Genomic DNA, 23,112 nt, shown 5'->3' on the forward strand with positions numbered 1-23,112 from the left:
TTGAAAGTTAAGCTGACCTCTTTGGCCAATAGATGATATGGAGTGTGAGGGAGGGAGAAGGGACAAAGATTCGTCTGAGATTTTTTTGTTACTCAGAAGAATGGAGTGGCCATTTGCTGAAGTGGAGAAGACTGTTGGAGTCGTAACCGTGGAAAATCAGATGCTCATTTTGGCCGTTTTCACTTTGAGATGTCGATGAAACCCCCCACATGGAGATATTGAGAAGACAGCAGAATACAGAAGTCTGGGGTTTAAGGGAGCATTGCAAACCAGAAATATAAATTTGAAAATCATCAACATGTGGACAGCAGTTAAAGTCACAGGATTGCATTAGATTATCTAAGGAATATATAGAGATGAAGGAAGAAGAGTCTCAAGGCCTGACAGGGAGAAGAGGAGAATCCCACACAAAGATTGAAGCAGAGGCAGTCAGTAGTAGGTAGGAGGAGACTGACAGAAGAGTGGTGTTCTGGAAGCCAAGTGAAAAACGTTTTAAGGAAGGAAAAATTTTCAGTTTTCTACTTCTTTAGTCTTGATACCTATTAAATGAAATTTCTATGATGTATTAATATCTTACTAAGGGGAACTACTAAGGGGAAGCAATCAGGTATCCTAATGTAATATATTTTTTATATTTCTCTTCCATATTTTTTTTCTCTTCTATATTCCAAAATAAAGTAGTTTTAAAAATCTGCACAACTTTTTTATATTTAAAGTTTTTCAACTAGTTACCAGCAGAGGCTTCTTTAAACAGAGCATGGCTGTCCAGAGAAATAAATTCAAAATAAAGAGAAATAATTTCATAGAACAGTGCTTCTTAAGCCTTTTTTGGGTGATCGACCCCTTTGGAAATAAGGTGGAAGCTTTCCCCTGAAACATACACACACACACACACACACAATTTAAGTTCACTAGGATTTTTCTTTCATTAACATTTAAATAAGACCACAAAATTTGCTGAAAATAAAATATTTTCCAGTGTGTCTTTTCAAGGTTATGGTTTTGTGTAAGTTATGTGTTCTCGTTAGTTTTTATCTCCTTGAAGTAATGCATTATTTAATTATAGTCTGCTATTATAATTTTGACATTCATTTAGTAAGTCCGAAGGTAGGATGTGAACTATATAATAAAATTATTGTAAACAATATTAAAAGACAGACAAACCAGGAACCTCTATATTCTAGGCTAAGCCAGCTGCCTAAGCAAAAGGAAGATTGTTGATATGAACAGGAAGCTGGCGCTAAGACAGAGAGGAGCAAGATGGGAGCAGACATAAATGTTTTTATCTGCCAGGTTAAGATGCTCCCACCTTCTCCCGAGGCCAGTGAGAGACCTTTGCAAGGTTTTAAGCAGTGTGGCCAACATTATTATCTCCGTTTTTTAAGGGTTATCAGATTTAGCAAGTAAAACTAGAGGATGTCCAGTGACATTTGAATTCCAAGCAAACAATGAATAATTTTTCAGTATTGGCATGTCACATGACATATTTGAGACATACTACAAAATATTGGTTATTAACTGAAAGCCATTTCAAGTGAGGGTTCTCTGTTTTATCTAGCAACCTTACCCTTTTTCTTTAGTACTGATGACATTTTACAAGGGCCACGTGGCTTTGCTTGCCACCTGTATGTGGCAGTCTGATCAAATAATTTCCTGGGTGCTGTTTGATAAATCTAAGTTTAACACTATGTTGTTTATCCTCTATTGTTTAATAAGGCTATTTAAATTTTTGTTTAATATTATTTCTTATATAAATGAAGTTTTCACAAAAGAAAGATATATTTTGAAGTGGCTCAAAACTAAATATAATTCAGTCCTCATCTTTCCACAACCCACCATCCAACAGATTCCAACCCACATGTGGTCCAGTTCTAGTAAGCTACAGTGCCTTTTATACTTTTAATGATATTTTGAGAATTTTGTGGGTTTTTTTAGGATATTGTAAATAAGATCTTTTTTCCTTACACTTTCTAACAGACTACTTGTGATGTGTAATATAGCTATTGATTTTTGTATGGTTATTTTTGTTTTAGAATGTACTCTACAGTTCAAGTAGTATTACTATACTTGGGTTTTCTCATTGAGAGTTAAATTATCTACAAGTAATCTATTTTTATCTCTTTAAAAAATAGCAATAAATCTCTTCCTATTTTAAAAAACTGAATATAATTCTATAATGTATGTATTAAGAAGAAAAAGAAATAATTATATTGATGCTCTTAAAGAGTTATTTCTATTAGTGTAAGATTTTGTATTTGCTCAAAACTATTATCATTATGATAGTTTAACGTTATAATCCCCAAATATAGCTATAACCTTATAATTATATTTATACAAGGTGATATGTATATTTATATATTTACATATATATTTATATATTTACATATATATATATATATATTTACACATGGTGATTTATTCATGGTGATAGAATTATATTATAAAAATAGAACCTCAAATATCTATTGCATCTACACTTATGCACTCCACCCCTCACCCATTCTGCTAAGAATGATTGTTCTTATCAAAAAGGTCTGTCTTCTTACAAAGCCAAAGGCAAAACATCCCCAGGAAATCTAATAAAGTCCCTAAGTAACTTTCTTATTCCATCATTGCACACTGTTTTCCAGGGAAGAATAATTATAATGTCTTTTAAGTTTCAATGCAAGAGCCTTTAATTTTTTTACCGAAAAGTGACATCCCTTTTTGGTTCCTACCCTTATTCATTATTTGCTGAGCTTTGTATTTACTTAGTACTATACAAAACACAGGACGCAGGCCCTTCTCATATGTAATGTTGTGAAACTACCTAAGAATCAGAATCTATGAAATCATGAGTTTTGAAGGTAGCACCTTTAGGTATTTTAGTTCACAGGTATTTTAATGTGTGTTGATTTATAAGCTGTAAAATGAAATGGAAGTTTATCTGCGAAGTAAACATTGCACTAGGTGGCACTGTCTGGTCATATGCTGTTGTGTTGAACTTGACTAGCTAATGGTTTCCATATGCTTCACTGTAGTATTCCAGTATTCCTCTGCAAATAGAAAATCTGTTAAGTCTTTTTATAATTATAAGAGTAATTTGTAATTATAAATATTTTCCTCTTGGTCCAGGAAACTCTGAATAAGGCATAAATTTTGTAGTCAGACAAACCAAGGTTCAAATCCTATCCCCACCATTTATTTGATGCCTCTCAGGGCAGAAATCTTAATCTCATTGAGTTTTCATTTAAAAAACATCTTGACACCTCCCTCCAGCTACCATGTATTTCTTTTGGAAAGTTATTACATTGTCTTTCCTTTCTTACCTTCATCCTCATCCCACTTCAGTGTGGCTTCTGCCCCCCCGTAGTCGAGAGATAACTCTTAGTAGGTCTAATGACTTGCCTGTGGTCCAATTCAATGCACATTTTCCTGTCTTCACCTCATGCCCCGCCTCAGCAGCTATGTTGTCCCTGAGTCCAATAATCATGCTGCTCGACAGCTATCTGTGTGCATCTTTTTCCAAACTCCAAGTTCAGTGAAGGGATGCTGGTAGCTTGAAATTACCCAAGGTGAGAGTATACCGTGGATATCCACAAATGCTACAGATCAGCCTTTTCCCCACCACAGCCATTTGTTAAACATTTACTCGCACACTGTTGCATATAGGTTACCAATTTTCCCTTCACCGAACTCTTTTTTTTCTTGTTTACTCAATACCACACTCTCCTGGTTTTCCTCCTCTCTGAGCTCCTCCATCTTCTCCTTGTCTGGTTCTTTATCCCGCTACTACATGTTAGCACTCCTCAGGAGTCAGTCCTGGAGCCTCACTTCTCCCTTTCCTATACTATCATAGCTTCAAAAGTACTCTCACTAATTTCCATGTATTTAAATGTTACCATCATGCTGATCGATTGAGGCTTGTATCGGCAGCACAGACCTCCCCTCTAAGACCTAAACTCACACATCAAGCCACGTATTTAAACTTGCACTGGATGTCTTATAGACAGCTCCAACTCATGGCCAAAACAAAGTTCCAGATTTAATTCCACAAACTTTTCTCTGTCTTGTTTTCTTCATCTCCACATTGTCCATTTCAGTAAATGGAACTTCTCTGTACTTGATTACCCCAGCCCAAACCCTAATGATCATCCATGCTTCTTCCTTGTCCTTTATCTTCATGACCGATCCAGCAACAAATCCTGTCAATTATACCTTCAAAAGATCTTTTGACTCTTTTATTCTCCCTTTATATTGTCCTCACATTTGGGGCTACCATCATCTCTCCATTACTCTGGCCTCTAAACTGATCTAGGAACTTCCATTCTTTCCATTCTTTCTCTCCTCCAGTCCATCTCCATGTAGCAGCACAAAAAGGATCATAAAATGTAAATCAGATCACACCCTTTGCCTGCTTAAAATTCTTAAATGGTCTTTCATTACCTTTAGTTTAAAAATAAAATTTCAGGTTTTTGATCTGGTCTGCGCTTATCTGTCCAAGTTGAAGCATGGTCATTCAAGTTCATTTACGTTCTGCTCCAGCCCACAGTGGTTGGGTTTCTCGTCCCTGAACATGTCAACGTTCCCCCCCATATAGAGCTTTTGTATCTGCACCCTGTGTCCGAGTGATCTTTTCCTTGCTCTTTCTGTGGTGACCTCCTTCTGTTCCTTGAATTATCAAATCAATTAAAATCTACCTTTTCATTATTCTTTATCTCAGCCCCTTGTTTATTTCCTGGTTAGGTGACTGAATGAATCTATAAATAAGAATTTACCTTATAGGAGTAGTGAAAGTATTAAATAGTTCTTAACATAAGGCCTGGTCCAGAGTATGTAATAAATGGCAACTTTTGGGGGGGAAGGGTAGGGCAACTAAATTAAATCTATTAAATTAAGTTAAATTAAAGTTTTTATTTAATTTTTAGCATTCTAGAATTCCTGAATAAAGACAGTTACTGCCTGAAGGTGGCAGTATTAAAACTCAGAACATTCCCACTTCCTAGTTTCACAAATCGGTAGCCTTAACTTACACAGAACATCCTAGTATTTATGCTTTGAATTATTAATACTCAGTGTGTACTAGTAAGACAAAGAGCTAGAATTGCTGATAACTATTGAAATCTTTATGGTAACCTAAATAGGATAACAGAGAAAAGCACCAATAAAATTTTTAGGGCATAAATGCCTTTGTTTTTCCTGGAACAAACACATATGGAAAGAGCATATTTGGATTTTGGAAATTTAATAAGTTACACTGTGATGCTAATCTCTGATTATATGACTATAAATTTTGTCACTTAGTTTGATATCAGAGCGTTCTGCAGTTTTAATCTTATATTAAAAATGCAGTAGAGGTCGGCCCGGCGGCTCAGGCGGTTAGAGCTCCATGCTCCTGACTCCGAAGGCTACTGGTTTGATTCCCACATGGGCCAGTGGGCTCTCAACCACAAGGTTGCCAGTTCAACTCCTCGAGTCCCACAAGCGATGGTGGGCTGCGCCCCCTGCAGCTAAGATTGAACACAGCACCTTGAGCTGAGCTGCCTCCTCGATGACTCAATTGGTTGGAGCGCCTCCTCTCAACCACAAGGTTGCCGGTTCGACTCTTGCAAGGGATGGTGGGCTGCGCCCCCTGCAACTAGAAATGGCAACTGGACCTGAAGCTGAGCTGCGCCCTCCACAACTAAGATTGAAAGGACAACAACTTGACTTGGAAAAAAGGCCTGGAAGTACACACTGTTCCCCAATAAAGTCCTGTTCCCCTTCCCCAATAAAATCTTTTTTTTAAAATGCAGCTTGTTTATCATTAGAACACCCAGTCAAAGTGCAAGAATTGAGCTCCATTTATTATTTAAAAAGGGCTCAGAGAGTAACATCAACTTACGATACTGAGTACATTTAAGTAAGACAAAATTTAAAATAACCTAAATAATATATGTTCATAGCATTGAAAATAACGTAAATAACCTATATAAAATGACACTAATATTTGCATCAAATTTGAAAATCATTTAAGGAAAGAAATTCATTCAAATACTTGTTGGTTGTATCTCATGAGAAGTGAGTGGTTCTGATGTCACTAAAAACCACTAGCCACTACTACTGTGACTTTTCTAGAGTTATGAGAAGTGTATACAAGGGACCCTCAGGCAATTATGTACTACTTCTAGCTAAATCTTTAGTCCTCATATTCTCTGGTCTCTTGCCCTCATCTTCCTTAAAGGATTAGAACAAAATTTTCCTGAACTGCTCATGCTATGCTCTCTTCACCCTGAACCCTGCCCTGTCCAGTGTGACCTTTCAGGGATAAGGGGACACCTGTAGGCTTGGTCTGAGCACACAAGTTACAAAATATAGAAACGAGAGACTCAAGAGGAGAAAGAAAGCTTTGACCCACTGCCACCTTTTGGGGGGGATTCTCATTGTGTGTTCTCAAGGACTTTGTCTATTGTACAACTTATATCAAAACCTATCCCTCCTGAAGATGAAGTTGTGAACAGAGAAAACCTGGCCTTTCCTTCCTGTGTTAGAGTTTGAGAGTGCTTATATACAGCATTGATTTCCTGGAAACACAGCAGCCTCAACTCTTTCAGTCTGTCAGTGACAATGAATAAAAGTCACTGTTCACCGGAGAGCAGCTTGTGAGTTACCGTTAAAAAAAATCAATGCAACCTTCAGCCGCAGCCATTTTATTTCTAAGTGTCTTTCCTAGACATACATTTGCAAGTAATCGTAAAGAGACACATTCAAGGATATTCAATGTAGCATTGTTTATAACAGTGAAATAAAAAAAACAACATAACTTATCAAGAAAGGAAAAATGGTTAACTAAACTATAACACATCCATACTATGGGATATATCCATACTCTGCAGCAAAGAATAAAATAGACCTATATGCCTTAGTATGGAAAGGTCTTTAAGACAAATTTTTAAATGAAAACAGCAATCTGTAGACAAATATATCTCTGTATATGTACACATACATACAATTACATATGTATATAAACAAAGAAAAAAGATCTAGAAGGATACCCATCAAACAAATAGCAGTGATTATCTCTGGGGAAGAAAGTTGGACTTGGGCGAAAGTTGGATTAAAGTGGTCATTTGCTTCGTTTCTGACTTTTTTATAATATGGATATATTCATATCCTACTTAATAGTTAAAACTTAAGAGAAAGGGACAAGGGAGGCAGGAAGGCATGTAGGATAGCACAGTGGTTAATTTCATAGTTTCCAGACAACCCATATCCAGGCACCTATTTAACCTCTCTGTGCTTCACTTTCCTCCCCTGGAAAATGGGGGAAACAATACTGCCTCCCTCAGAAGGTGGTTATAAAGATGAAACAAGTTATGTGTTAGCTAGTATTATCATTAAGAAAGAATAAATCATTGGTGATTCCACTTTAGTCCAAGAAGAATTACTGCTTTCTTCATATTTGGCACTTGTGCGACCTTAGAAAATATACCTTAAAAAAATCAATGTCAAACAGCCCTGGAGATGAGGCTTCTAATGGTCCTGCTATTCTAGTCATCCTGGAACAATGCAGCACGGCACACTGGAGAGAGTACAGTCCACCCAATATTAATACCAAACATTGCACGAGGTGCAGGAGACAAAAAGACCAGTGAGGCTAAACTTCCACTCTTAAGGATCCCATTTTGTGTGACGGGGGATGTGATACGGGGAATAATCAAATCAAATCTGTAAACATCATTTCTACACAAGGTGGTGCTCTGACAGTATTACAGAACAACGAATGGAGTTAGAGAAGGAAGGAATGGGTGGGAACAAGGAAAGCTTCCAGTAAGAGGGGAAGACTCTGAAAACATGAGGAAGAGTTAGTTATGAAAATAAGGAAGGAATCAGCATTCCAGGCAGAGGAAATCATGATTTATTTGAGGGACCTACATGTAATATTGTTGAAACATAGTATGTATACGTTTTTATGGGCGTTTGTGTGTGTGTGAGAGAGAGAGTCTTTAGGTGGTGAATGGGAGGAGAAAGGGGAAGAATGGTTTGGAGGAAGCAAAGAGTAACACGTTTGGAAAGATAGTGACAACCAAAGGTGAAACATTAATGATGTAGTATCAGTATTTGTAGTAAGGGCAGGAAGATTATAATGGGGAGATGACTGAAGACAACCTCCTATCCGGACAGATTAAAGGGTTCTATTTAAGAGGTCTCAACTTTGACGAACAACCTTTTGAAAAACATTACAGGCCAATTTCTGACTTCTGCTTCTAGGTGGAGTATAGTAGCTCATGGCAGGCCAGTGCTTTTGCTATAAAACTGGGGGAAGAAAGCATAAGTTACAAAATTCATAGTTTAAAAGGTATCAAACAAGCTGTGGGAACAATGAGTACTATATGAACTAAAGTTCCCGAAAGGGAAGAGCCTTTCCTAGATGACAATTTCTGGCCATTCTCTTCTCTGGGGATTTTTGCCAATTCTGAAAGAGGGACCCCTCTAGGGGAAAGAGAAACAAGTAGAATTTTTGGTGGTTGTGTGGGGCTGGCTGGACAGATTGTAAACTAGTAGAGAATCAAATACAAAGGAGCATTTGCTGATTCCTGGGTGATGCAGGACACTAGGGGACTTGGCTAGAAGCTTCTAAAAGGTAGAGTGAAATATCCCAGTTTCATAGTGCTTAGGAGACAAAAATCTCGCTCGAAGGAGAGGTCCTGCCACAAATAGGCAGTTACTCACTCAAGACATTTCCTAAATATTGAAACTGCTTGGAATCAGAGAGCAAAAAGTTTAAGTCAAAACCTCTGAAAGGCAGAACTGACTCTGAAGAGATGAAATGACAGAGACACAGCAGGCTCTCAATGAAAAGCCAGAAGGGCCACACCGGAGAATTAGGTCCAAATAGTAATCCCTGTTTAGGTTGAGGTGATCTGCCTGTTTGATGGAAGAAGATATCATCTGTAGCCTCTGGATTCTCTTATATACAATGTCTGGCATCAATCAGAATTACAAAATGTGGGAAAAGAAAGGAAACTATGGCCAATAATCAAGATAAAAACCAGACAATACAAGCAAAGTCACAGATGGTTATATGTTAGAGTTAAACGACAAAGACTTTAAATAAAACTATGATTAATAAAGTAAATATAGAAAAATAGATGAAAAGCTAGATACATACATTCAACAGAGAATTAAAATCTATAAAAAAGAATCAAATGCACATTCTACAAACTAAAACCATGCTATCTGAAATTAACAAACTCTTTGGATGAGTTTCACCCAGAGAAGACACAACAAAGCCAGTTAGTAAATTTAAGGACAGGTCAACAGAAACTATCCAACTTGAGACAGAGAGGGAAAAAATTAAGGAGAAAAAAAGAACAGAGAATAAAGACATGTGGAACACAAACAGTCTAAAAACAATCTAACATATTTGTAACGAGAGAGAGAGACAGTCGGAAAGAGTGAGAAAGAGAAGAGAGAAAACAGAATGAGCCAAAAGAAATACATGAAGACATTATCCAAAATTTTTTTAAAAGACCGCTGAACCCAAGCAGGGTAAAATAAAATAAAATCACACAGGTACATCATTGTCGAAAACTAAAGATAATGATAATAGACAGGAAAAGACATTTTACCTTTAAAGGTCAGCAGAAAGACTGCATTCTTTTCAACAGAAACTATGGGAAAAGATGATGGAATAAAATCTTTACTGCTGAAAGAAAAAAAGATGTTATAAAAGATGTCACTAGTAATTTTACCGACACCAGAAATAGATTTATTGTCCACGTTTATGGGCTCTTTGAAACACTCTTTAGCATTCTGACTTACTTGGCCTCACACCCTCTCAATATTGTATAATGTGGGGCTTCACAATTATGTGGTGTAAAAATCACCATGCCAGGTTATGCAAACTGGAGTTTCATCCTCCTTTCAGGTGATATTTACATTTGTGCTCCACTAGCTTGGCTCTTCAACCAAATCATAGCATCAATGTAATCTTCTCATCAGCACTTGACATTGCTTTGATCCTATTAGCAAGAGCTTCCTGCCTGTATATTAGGAATATTGCTTATATTAGAAATTTCTATTCTAATTTCTGTAGCATATAATGTTGAGTCTTAGTGATTAGGGACATTTTTTAGGCCAATATAAATATCAGATTTGGAGTTTAGTCACAAGCTATAGACCAGGTCACTTTTTTCATGTCATTTAGGAATTCCCTACTGTCACAGAGTGGAGAGAGATGGAACAGTTCCGTCATCTAGGCAGCCATGCCATTACCGGGCTGCAGGTTCCTTTTGGTGTGATTTAATATATCTAAACAATGACTGAGAGGGTTTGCAAAATGTGTCTTCAATCCTCCCATAGATGCATCGTAAGTGAAACAGAACAGTGAGAACTTCCTGTGGCTTCTGTGTACTTTGTGGCCTAACTGTGATGTTTGGAATGGGCATCTGGTATTTATTGGATGTCTCACCTCTCTCCTGGAACTAAGGAGACCCCAGCCAGCAGCAGATGATAGTCCTGGACAATTGGAATGAACTGGTTGCCACTCCCCTCCCCTCAACTGTGCCAGTGAACATCCAGATTCCTTCTTTTCAGGCTGCTTGACTACCTTGTGTTTCTCGTTTTTTTGTATTTTGTTTTATTTTGTTTTCAAGCACTGGTTCCTGGATTGGGTGCCTTTAGACAGCTAGCACTTTTTTTTCCTGACTCCTGCTTGGGACTAGAATCTGTTCTTATCTCTGCCTTGATTGCCTTGTGCTGATTTCCTTTCATGATGGAGCCTACATCTGAAATATTTAATATCCCTAAAATTTATATTTCTACATCTGAAATATTTAACATCTCTGCTCTGCTCTACCAAACCCGGCCACTGGCCTTCATTTCTAGAGTAGACACCTTTCAAGTTTCACATTGGGGCCTGGATTTCAACTTGATTACTCATTCCAATGTTTTGACTTTATCTCTCCATTTTCAGTCAAATTTCCCCCAAAATTACTGCCAACTTCTATGTAACTTTTCCAGCATGCTGCATGACCAGCCGGCCTTTAATTCTCTGCTTCCAGCTAACGGTTTCATTATGTTAAGTCCCCTCCATAATAAGTAAAGAATTTACTACTTACTAAAGGATAGAATAGAAATAATTCAGAACATAATTCCTAAGAAGCTAACTGACATCAACTACAGCAGTATGTTCTACCTCCAAACAGCCATTTTAAGTGTAGGATGACTTAAATTGGTTAGATATGGGCATAGTTAGGAGGATCAGATGAATTGAACACAGGTTTCAGAATGGAAGTTGTGGACAATTAGATTGGTGTCTTCAAGCATTAGTTGAGAAGCTCCCTAGATGAAAAATGGGATCCTAATTGGATATTGAGGGGTAGGGCCCAGAAAACGTGCCCGTTATTAACCAAGTAAATAATTACCACATGTTCAATGGTCTATATTAAAAAGTTCTTTCATACACATTATTATACTTACAGTTCATAATAACCTTGTGAAGTGGATCTTATTTTTATCATGTGCAATTTGAACCCAGCAAACAATAGTAATTTTATTAATTAAACTTTTTAAAAACAACTTTATTCACATAGCATACAATTCAATGGCTTTTAGTATAATCACAGAGTTCTGTATTTGCCTTAGTCAGCTCAGGCTGCCACAAAAAAAATACCATAGACTAGGTGGCTCAAACAACAAACAATATTATGTCACAGTTCTCAAGGCTAGAAGTCAAAGATGAAGGTACCAGCATGATGAGCTCTCTTTCGATAGATGGCAGTCTTCTTGCTGTGTCCTTACATGTTAAGGGGAGAGGGAGAGGAAGGGAGGAAGAGAGAGAGAGAGAGAGAGAGAGAGAGAGAGAGAGAGAGAGAGAGAGAGCCCTCTGGTGTCTCTTCTTATAAGGGCACTAAACACCATCTGAACACCATCACAATGGGGAGTAGGACTTTAACAAATTTTCGGGGGTACATAAAATTTAGTTCAAAGCACCTCATTTCCCAAGTCAAAGGCCTCACAGTGACTAATAAGTGACCTCTGTTCCCATCCAAATTCTCTAGAGAAAAAACTCAATGCCCTAGCCTGTGTCAGGTCCTGACTCCAGTCCAGGAGCTGTTGCCATAGTAGAGACTGCTATGTCATTGAGTTATAGTGTGGTCTAAAGAATTCTCTTGCTTAAGAAAATAATTTATCATATGGGTACAAGAATTTATCCTTAAGTGGTATATTTTCTAGTTTGGCTTGTTTGTCTTCCTTTAAGATGGTTATTCTCCATTCTATAGGCAATTAAGTTATTTACAGATCAGTTCAATCCCTTCAAGGCCTGTTTTAAGCTTTGCTAGGGTGGATGGAGTGTCCCTTTTACTCCCTACTAGCATTTTTGGCCTCCCTACTAAGGTGTGGCCCGTATGGGGTCTCCACTGAATGCCTTCAGTTATCCTCAATGAATCACCACTATGCGTGGCCAGAACTCAAATTTATCTCCCAGCCCTGTGTAAACCATACAAATTGTTCAGAAATTGTTCAGCTTTCAACATTTTGTTCATTTCACCTACACTTGTGGAGTTTCACCATATATATACATATGTATATATATATGTATATATATATATGAAGCCTAGCACGATGTCTCTAGAGGACGTGCAGTCCTGGAACTCTTTCTCTACATAGTTTCTTCTACTTCACAACATGGTATATCCAGGAGCTCAGCTGCAGCTCAGCTCAAGGTGCTGTGTTCAATTTTAGTTGCAGGGGGCGCAGCCCACTATCCCTTGCAGGAGTCGAATAGGCAACCTGGTGGTTGAGATCCCGCGCTCCAACCAACTGAGCCATCTGGCCGCCCAGGAGCTCACCGGCAGCTCATTGACTTCATTCTAGTTGCAGAGGGCACAGCTCGCTGGCCCATGTGGGAATCGAACTGGCAGCCCCATTGCCCAGAGCTCGCCCTCTAACGTGAGCCACCTGTCCGTCCTGCTTCCCCTTTTTAAAGGATCACTGTTCTGAACTTCTGATTGTCCAATCCCTAAAAATGGTTGTTTTGTGTATTTTATTCAGAGTTTTAGTTTGGTGTTGGGAAGGTAAGTCCAATTCTTGTTATGTTATAATGGCCAGAAGCAGAATTCCAGTCCACAGCCTCTTTTACTTTTTTATTTTTTTAAAGAATTTCTAAATTTTATTCTTTTTGTTATCTCCTGTCCTCTGGCAGTGATCAGTGGTCAGTCTTTCGAAGGAAAAGGACCTACGAGCTCAACTTTAGTTTTAACAAAGAAATGAGGGGGGATGCAGGTTGAGCCACACAGGCCCACAGTGTGGCCAGAAAAGAAAACTCAGGTGGTCAAGTGGGCCTGAGACACAGCCTCTTTTAAACATCTGCTCTATCTGTAATTAGGTGTCTCTTTCTAATTTTGTTCATTTTTGCCTTATCTTTTTTCCTGAGTTAATATCACCAAAGGTTATTCATTTTGTTAATCTTTTCAAAGAAAAGATTATTCTAGTTTGTCATTTTGTCTGTATCAACCTGTAGTTAGATTTATTTACGCCTAAACAAAAATTTCCCCTCGTTCTTTCTTCCACCTCTCAGACCTTTTAACAAGGGTCATGTAAATATATTTAGATATTATACAGAGGGTGCCAAAAAATGTATACACATTTTAAGAAAGGAAAAAACTGTATTAAAATTGTAATAATATATACTGATAACAAAAGATGAATACAAGTCATGTGTATACACTTTTTTTGGCACTCCCAGTATATACTTATATATAAATAATGTAGAAATTCCTGTAGTGGTAAATGCAATATTTGTTTATCTTAAAATAGCTTTATTTTGCCCTCATTTTTGAAAGATATTTTTGCTTTTTACACAATTTTAAATGAACAGTTATAGGTATACCTTGGAGATTTTCAAAACCACTGCGATAAAGTAAATATCGCAATAAAACAATCCATATGAATTTTTTGGTTTCCCAGTGCATATAAAAGTTATGTTTACACTCTACTGTAATCTATTAAGTGGGCAATAATAGCATTATGTCTGAAAAATACAAGGTGCAAATCTTAATTGAAAAATACTTCATTCCTAAAAAATGCTAACTATCATATGAACTTTCAGTGAGTCGTAATCTTTTTGCTGGTGGAGGGTCTTGCCTCGATGTTGATGAAAATGCAGAATCTGTGAAGAGCAATAAAATGAGGTATGCCTGTAACAGTCTAATGAGGATTCCATTGTCTCTGGCTTTCATCATTCCCTTCAAGAAATCTGTTGTAAGTCTGTTATTTCTCTGTAGGCCATGACATTTCCCTTTGAAGGCTTTTTAGATCTGTCTTGAGTGTTGTTCAATTTCAATTCAATACAATGTGTCTAGGTCTACATTTCTTTTTATTCTTCCTGCTTGAGATATGTTGTATTTTTTTTTGTCTATGGATTTATGTCTTTTCATAAAGAAGTCCCCAGTTGTTATTTCTTCAAATGTCACCTTTCCTCTATGTTTTCTAGGCTGTCTTAGGACTCCTATTATACATTAGACCTTCTCATCCCTCTCTCTATATATTATCCTCTCTTTTGCATTATACATCTCCTAATATTTTGGAGCTGTATGCTTAGTAATTTTTAAATATTTATTTTCCATTTCACTACTTTGTTCTTTGGCTCTAATTTTCTGTTTTACCTACCCATTGAATTTTAAAAAATTTTTAACAGTTGATATTTTAAATTTCTATTTGGTTCTTTTTGAAACTTACTGGTCATTTTTGATTGTCTCTTTCTGCCTCATTTTTGTGATGTGTACCTTTTATTACCTAACTTATTATTTATGTATGTCATCTCTTATTTTATATTTGTTATCTGGGAATTGCAATCTTGGAAGTACTTAGTATCCATATGTTCTCTGTGTTGTTTCTGCTGACTCAGAGTGACTTGTTTCCTTGTGTATTTGGTAATCTCTGGTTATGACCTCATTTTTGATCACTATCTGTAGAATCCTGAAGGTCTAAATTTGGAATTCTTTCATCAAAATAAAATTTGGGGGGTGGGGGGGCATCAGGGTTGCTACTGACCTGGGATCATTTTACCTCCCTTTAGGGACTTGAATTAATGAAGAGTCTCAGGTTTAGTTTCTCCACCTGTATTGTCTGACTTCCCCAGTAGAATGTAAGTGTTATGAGGACAGGACCTTATCTAACTTGTTTGCCAGGTCATTCTCATTGCCTATTACATGATCAATATTATAAAGGTATTTGCTGAAAATTCGAGTAGTTTACTCTGTCTTTTTAAATTTGACATTGTGTAGAAAACAGAATTATTCTCATACTATTCATGAGAAGTTTAGGTTCAGCATGAGAAGTGATGATGAGTCAGCAGGTGAAAAGCTATGGGAGTAAGAATCCATATACAATTATTTTTTTAAAAATCAATGAAGAGTAGAAAACACTAATGATATATACTGTTTCCTTCCATTGGAAGTCGAAGGGTATTTTTGGCAAGAGTCATATAGTAACATCTTTTTTAAAACACAGTCTGCAATGTGTTTCTTCCCATTGGCCTATTAAAACTCCTTTTTATAATTTCAGTCAAGAAACTATACTTTACTTTCTGATTTCAAAAAAGTTGAACTTAACGTTTCTCATGAAATTCCTTGTCCCTTACGTTTGCTTTCACAATGATTTCTAAAGTATTTTCAGTGAGTTTTAGATGAGAGATTTGTTAGGATGTTCAAGCTACTAAACAGAACTTGATTGCTATGTGGTTGGAAGAATTAGTTTTAGATTTCTAAGACTGTAGGAAGAAATTCTGGGATGACATGATTGAGCCTAAAAAGCATTTCAAAGTATGATAACCCTAAAATATAAGCAAATCATATATATATTTAAAAATCTGCATTGATACTGAACCTCAGAAAGACTAAAGTTAAATTCATAGGGAAACCTTTCTTTAGCCAAACATGATCTTCGATAATAACTTAGCATTTTTCAACCGGCCAATCAATCAGATACTGAGTACCATCTGTGTACCTAACAGTATTGTGTAAAATGTCTTATTTCAGACTTACAGTTATATATGAGTGTGTCTTATACGCACCTGTGTAGTCTATTATACGTGTATTAAGGATAAGAGTAAGATCTGTTCATTATTAGGCTTTTACATTGTACCTATACTTCTGGTATGTGGTTATTTTATACAATTCCCATCATATAAGTATAGATTTGGGCAGTACCTACACAAAAATAAGTAGAACATCTATTGTGAGCATGTACAGAGGAATGGATAACAGAGAAGGGAATAGTGTAAATTCCTGACACTTGGAATTCTTCCATCAGTCTGAGAGGTGGAAGATACTGCTCCTGTTCTCCCAAAGCTTAGAATCCCACTTCTTTAGCTTAGAACTCCTGGATCTGGTAGCTTTTGTTATATTGCCTAGTAACACCAAACCCTAGTTGATAAACCTCCAAGGCAGTCGCAGATTGTTCTTGTATTTTCTCTTTTTGACTGTGATGTACAGAAAAAGTGAATTTGTGTAGAGTGTTCATCTTGCTCTCCAGCGCAGGCCAGCCCTGACTTCCGAGTTGGTACAGTGAATCAAGTGTGTCTACATAGTTTAGCTGAGTATCTGTTGACTTAAGACACTACATGGGTCATCCCTGCTCTCCAGGACTTGACCCCCCCTAATAGTGGTTGCTAGAAGAGAAGTCCCGCCCCATCCCACCCGGTTGACTTTTGAAGGGGCTCATTGGTTTCTAATTTTGCTGTGACCCAGCGTGTGGACAGCCCAAGGCCTTCTTCCCACTAACGGTCAAACCCCTTCAGGCAACAGAAGCTTTTCCCTCCTGTCAAGGGCATCACTTAGGAAAGGGAAAAGAACAGCTCTCGTTTTCTTTCTCTGGGGCCAAAGCTGGAGGCTGGAAAGCCACCAATAACAGCAATAACATTATTATTAGTTATTCTTGTTAATTAATAACGCTGGCCCGGGAAGGAGGAGCCGCAGACCCTTACTGCACGCCCCGCGGCGCTCGGGGACAACAGCCCCGCCTGGAGCAGCAACAGAGCGAGCGGAGCGTCCCCGGCGGCTGCTGGACCCGGTGGGCGGGCCGGGGAGGCGGGGAGGCGGGGAGGCGGGGAGGCCGGGCCCCGCCCAGCTCGGGCCACTAGCTGTCAGCGCTGCCTCGCCCGGACGGCGGCGGTTCCCTGCGGGCGCTGGGGCATCCAGGTGTCCTGCGGGAGGCGTCCCCGCGCTGCGCGCCGCCCCCCCCCCACGGAGGGCCCCTGTGCGCGGGGGTGCGTTGCGGGGATATTTTCCTCCCCACACCCTGCCGGCTTTCTCCTCTGCCCTTGCTGCTTTGGCTCCTGCTGCCTGAACCATGTCCGCAAGAGGTGAGTAGGCACCAGGTGGGCACCGTCCACGGACCCCACGCCCAGGCCTGGTGGGGCAGGGCACGAACGAGGGCGGGCCAGGCAGGTGCGAGAGGGCGAGGGCCTGCAAGAGCTGCGCTGGCCCCAAGCCGGCCTGAAACTTTGCCATCGGAGCCCTGGGCTCTGGGAGGTGCAAGGAAGCCCTCGCCCGTGACCTTGATCCCCGGATGTGGGCGAAGCCGAAGGGCCAAGGTCGGCGCCCGGCTCACCTGCACGAGCTGCAGGTCTGAGCTGGGAGGGGGTGGGGGATGGGCTCGCGCTGCCCGTCCGGCTGGGGAACCGCCTGAAGGGCTGGCTGGGAGGGAGGAAGAGGTATTTTTTTCCTCTTTTCTTGTTACCATTTTGCAGCTCGGTTATGGAAGGAATCCAGGGCTCGATGCAGTAAGATTTAAAGCTGCAGTGCTTACACACCATTAAAAAAGTAAATTCCCTACCTGTACTCACATTTGTGTTAATCTCTCCCCGTTCACCACCCCCCCCCCGCCGCCCCTCCCCACACACACACTCGTTTTCTTTCTGAAGTGAAGCAATTACTGCAGGTGAAACTGGGTGAATGAAAAAAAATGAGAATGGGTTTTCAGGCAAGAGTGAAGGGAATGTATTTCTTACCATCTAGAGCCCAGTGGTGATGCTGGGGAGAGTGGGTTAGTCACAGCTCCGTGGCTGCTACTATGAGTGAAATATTAGGGATATCAAGTCCTTGTGCAGCTTGCCAGCAATTAAAACAAAGTGATTTGGTTGCTTTGCCAGTGAGCATCTAAGGAAATTATTGATTATTTTTAGAAAGTGTATTTCCAAAGCAATAAGTACCACCCTTTGGGTAACCTGAAACTTGTAAGAGGAGTTGAAGAATTTTTTTTTTTTTTAAACTCTGAAGGGTTAACCCTGGTTTTTTAGGGGGAGTTTAGGAATTTAATGACATGTGTCGGATAGTCAAGTGCTCCTTTTCAGGGTTCATCCCAAGTATGTAATGAATAGAGTAATTTCTATCCAGGATGTTTAAATTCCTTTTTAAGGAAACCGGTCTTTGTTGATCTGGCAATATGGGTGGTTGGTTCTGTATCTGGACGTGGAATGGTAAGGGCTGGGCGGAATGACAGAATTTACATTTGCAGATACCGGGCTACTAATGATGCCTAATAATTGTGCATATTAGAGAAAGATAAAGTAGGGTGGAACAGATACGATTTTAGGCGACTGGGTATATGTACGGGATCTTCTGAGTGAGTCCAGCTGTACAATCTCTGAACTATGTTCGAAGATCCAGGCTTTCCATCCTGACCTCTGTTCAAATTACCACAAAGAAAATATGGGGACTATCTCTCATAGGTTGTAAAATTCTGTGGTCAGAATACATGTCCCATCCACCTCTACACCACACAAACCTCTTGGTACGGAGCTTTGCACATCATAGGAGCCAAGTAACTACCGAGAACCTTGGTCTGTCCTCGGAAGCTTCAAGTTCATTAGGTAACCTTCCCAGTTTCACCTTGTCTTTGGCTCTCCTATTACAGGGTCTCTGGTTTGTCTGAGGATATGAAATGAAGAGGGCCCCAGTGATTCAGGGGGTTAGAGTCCTGAATTGGGGCCGAGTTCTCAAACATTTTTTCTTGAACCTGGTTTCAAGCAGGATGATTTGGAGTCAAACATAGACATTGTACTCAGCTGTCAAACCCCATGTTGACAATTAGCCTTTAACTGTTTAAAATCTGACTAATCTTGAAGGGGGAAAAAAGCATTATAATAACTATCCGTTATTTCCTGCTTTTTATTGTCAGGCACTTGACATGTATTTTAGTATTTTATCCTCACAGTAACTGAGGCACGTAGATACTCTTATTACCTCCCCATTTTATAGATGCCTTCATCTATACTGAGGTTTTGAGGGATTATGTAACCTACCTGCACTCGAACAGTTGGTAAGTAGCAGACCCTGATTTGCACCCATGTCTGTCTGACTCCTAATCACGTCCACCTGCACTTGCTGCTTCTCTATTATTAATTTTTTAAATATTACAGTGAACATCACAGTCATTGATTCACTAAGCAGAGAGAGAAAATGCCTTATACTTGAGATTTAAAGGAAATGGCTTTTGTAAGTAATTTGGAATTCCCAGTACGCTTAGAAACATTTTCATGGACCTTTGGTAATGACAGAGAAGAAATGAGCAGGGGTGGGAGCTCTCTGTCCTTTCCGTGAGTGAGATTGCAAGAATGAGGGAGATGGTTGGGCATGACTGGCCTCCAGTGTCCTAACTTTGCAAGAGTTTCAGTTGCAGCCCACGCTGAGTCCCAGGCAGTATCCGCTGAAGGCAGAGAGGTGGTGATGGCTGTCATCAGCTTTATGTAGCAGCAAAGCCCTCTGCTGGACAGAGGCTCTTTTATAGGATTGGGTGCAGAAAGACTATAGGAATCAGAGCTACTCGTTTTTGCTGACTTCTTCAGCTTCCCTGCTTCCAGGAGAGCTCAACAAACATGCCTCTGGCAATTGATAAAGGAGAGACGTCCTTTCTGTTTCTGCTTCGCTCTTTTCTTGTAACTCTGGGCTTGTTATACCACTAGCTGCATCACTATACCTTTATCAGTTTCTTGCACAGTGATGTTGTAAAGATTAATGCACCAAGAGTTCTTATTTCTTGTTATATGGGGGGCATTTTTCTGGCCTTTAGCAGCTACAGTTTTTCCTCTCTTCGAGTTACAGAACTCTCAAGCAGTTTATCAAGCTGAAAAGAGAAGGTATATTTCAAAGCCAAGTTTAGTCATCAGTAGTTTGGGTATTAAAAAATAAAATCAAAACAGCAACACACTGCACTTCTGGGAAGTCTGCTATTTTTGCATTTAAAATAAATAGATTACAATTCAATAAAGATTTTTTTTTACATGAAAGAAATAGTGTTTGACAAATAGTGTTTCACATGGGGGAGAATCATGTTTCAGAAAAGATTTTTCAGAAGGCCGAATTGTTCCCACATTGTATCCATGAACATTACTTTTTTTTTTTTAATTTTGTGCCGTCGTGTAGAGAAGGTTGAGTTAATCTAATACTTCTCAGTTCATCAGACCCCTCTCTTGTTTAATTTATTGATTGATACATGTTTTTTGTCCTCATCCTCCAATCCCATTCCTCTTTCCCATAGGCAGTGATTCTATTACATTTGATACCGTGTTGCCCCGAAAATAAGACCAGGTCTTATATTAATTTTTGCTCCAAAAGACACATTAGGGCTTATGTTCAGGGGATGTTATCCTGAAAGATCATGCTAGGGCTTATATTCCGGTCAGGTCTGATTTTGGGGGAAACACAGTATATGCCTCCTTGAATTTGTAGTAAAATCAATTCTTAGACCAGTTCTTATATTTAAAGCTATAAGTACTAAGTCATTTTATGTGTGTGTGTTTCAAAGATTAATCAAATTCTTGTTTGGATAACTGATTTTATGAACATACATGTATTTCTGATTTTATTGGGAAGTTGACATCACTTAATGCAATAGCATGCCTTATTCTATTAGGGACTACTAGGTGTACAAAATGAAAAAAGATTAACCTGACTCCCAAAGAAACTCGAACTGTGTGTGTGTGTGTAAAGCAATGTATGCAGCTGATAAAGATTATCATATAGAAATGATTATACTGGTATGGGATGGTCAACTAATTGTGTCTGGTGATAACAAGAACGGCTTCACTTTGAATTGGATCTCAAAGGATGAGTAGGAGTTAGCGAGGTGGAATACTGAAAGACGCGCTTTCCTTTCAGGAGGGACAGTGCAGGATATGTGGGGAGGAAGGAATCTGTGATGTGTGAGTGGGTACCAGATTTGCAGTGAGGAGGGAAAAAAGAATGGGGAAGATGAGGGAATGATGGATCAAACCAGTAAGCCTTTACATCAAAGGCTTTTCCCAAACAGAGAAGTACAGATGTATAGAAAGGAAGTGAGAGTATATCTGTCCTCAGTACACTCAGAAAAACTCTCCCCTGCTTGTTCAACTACCCACATTGTTAGACATGGCACTTTATTGCCAAATTATGCTGCAGTGAGTTACATTTTATCCTGACCACGACCACAGTTCTCATTTAGGTAGAAGTCTTGCCAAAAACCCTCCCATGATTCCTTTCACATGGCAGATTAGGCTATCTAAGCCTTATCTTTAGTTTTGTACCCAACACCAGAGCATTGCAACACTAAGAATGCTGGTACATGGGAGGGTCGAATGCACAGCAACCCAACAACGTGCTTCGCCATAGTAAGGGGAAGGAGTAAGGCCATTCCCCAGGAAGAAGTGTGCATTCTTCACTGATCCTAGTTTTACATGCATATTACTAGTTCCCTCAGTTCTAGAGAGGAACAAAACAGCACTAGTTCACAGAGCCTTTTAAAATGAAAGATGAAATTTTGTAAAATTTATAGCACAATATCTTTGAGATGGTAAATTAGTCATCATCTTTTATGGGAGAAACATTTCTTTCTCAAGAGCCTGTGGTTTCAGGTTCTTGTCGAACCTAATTCATATGAATGTTCATTGACATAAGTAGTACGAGTCACTTGATACAACTTGACATTTTGTTGCTCCATTCACAAGAAGCTACTTATTAAGACTTGAACTGTACTTCACTTGTGGCTACCCTTGTGTGCTGAATCACTGGTTTCTAATGTCTTTGCGTAGAAAAAGGAAAAGGAAAGGGAGTGGTCAGCATTTCGCTAGTTAAAGCAACAGTCTCTAAGAATATCATCCTCCCATCCATCCAGCCTTCCCATAGGCATCTTAGTCAGCCTTCCTAGAGTTCACAATCAAATACACATCCCTGAAAATCCAGCTGTCTATACTCATTAAATGTTATATCACTAGGAATTGACAGCACATGTTGCCTTCACTAGACTGGTATAATGGGGTTGTTCTCACTCAAAAGAGGCAGAACTAACCATACTTGGCAGTTTGTGCCCAAAATAACCTATTTTGTTCACTTTTCTTAAGTACTTCTTGAGAGGCATTGTGAAGTTTTGTGGTCTTCTCCTGCAGCTCACCTTGTCTATCCATGTGGTGACAGTGTGGCAAGGCCAACAAGGTACCTACAACTCTGCTCCATGGACAGAGTAAACCCTGTGTTTCCTGTAGACTATCCAGGTGCTCCCATTTTTAGCTCTTGTTTTCTCCCCAGCAAGAACTGAGGTATACCCTTTGCTATTTTTGTGAATACCTCGGGGTCTAGAATACAAACGTCTTCCTTCTGTCACATACAACAGTCTGGTTATGGGGGCAACATCAACTGACCTACAAACTGGAAGGGAAACATTTGTGGGGGGGAGAGAGAATGTGAAAACAATAGAGGAATTGAAACAAACAAGACTATTACAAATTGAAAATAGAGAGACATTGGACTTGACAATAACTTAAGTATTTGCTAGTGTAAATTGAATGATCACATTTTTCTTTACTGAGAGTGGAATAGAAGGGAATGGAGTTGCAATCTATATTAGATATAAAAGGGATTCCACAGATGAGAAAATACATGCTTTCTTCTCTCCCCTTCCCCTAAGAACATTTAGGAATGCCAGCCATTTATCTGACAGCAAGCAAGAAGACAGTGTGATGGATGGTGGTTAACTCCTTTGATCTTTTGACCTTCCTTACTGAGATTCAACCACTAAGTATTTATTGAATCTCTTGCCTGGACTAGTCAAATTTATTCCAAATCCATTCCTGGACTGAAGATGCTAATATATCAATTAATGAAGTCATTTAAC

At 39.1% G+C, this 23,112-nt stretch overlaps 1 protein-coding gene across 5 annotated transcripts in view; it reads left to right on the forward strand.

Annotated features, from left to right (window-relative positions):
* The first annotated feature begins 17,064 nt into the window (after positions 1-17,064).
* The window catches only part of ABLIM1 (actin binding LIM protein 1), a 270,699-nt gene continuing 264,651 nt past the window's right edge, over positions 17,065-23,112 (forward strand). For 4 of the 5 annotated variants that reach the window (XM_081074444.1, XM_081074426.1, XM_081074421.1 and 1 more), the window contains exon 1: positions 17,089-17,329. In XM_081074444.1, the coding sequence (XP_080930570.1) occupies positions 17,317-17,329 (13 nt within the window). In that variant the 5' untranslated portion in view covers positions 17,089-17,316. Of the gene's footprint in view, positions 17,330-23,112 lie in introns of all 5 variants that reach the window. The other variant, XM_081074430.1, reaches the window with a different exon arrangement.

The sequence above is a fragment of the Rhinolophus hipposideros genome (assembly GCF_964194185.1).
Source record: "Rhinolophus hipposideros genome assembly, chromosome: 15".
Classification (NCBI taxonomy): domain Eukaryota; kingdom Metazoa; phylum Chordata; class Mammalia; order Chiroptera; family Rhinolophidae; genus Rhinolophus; species Rhinolophus hipposideros.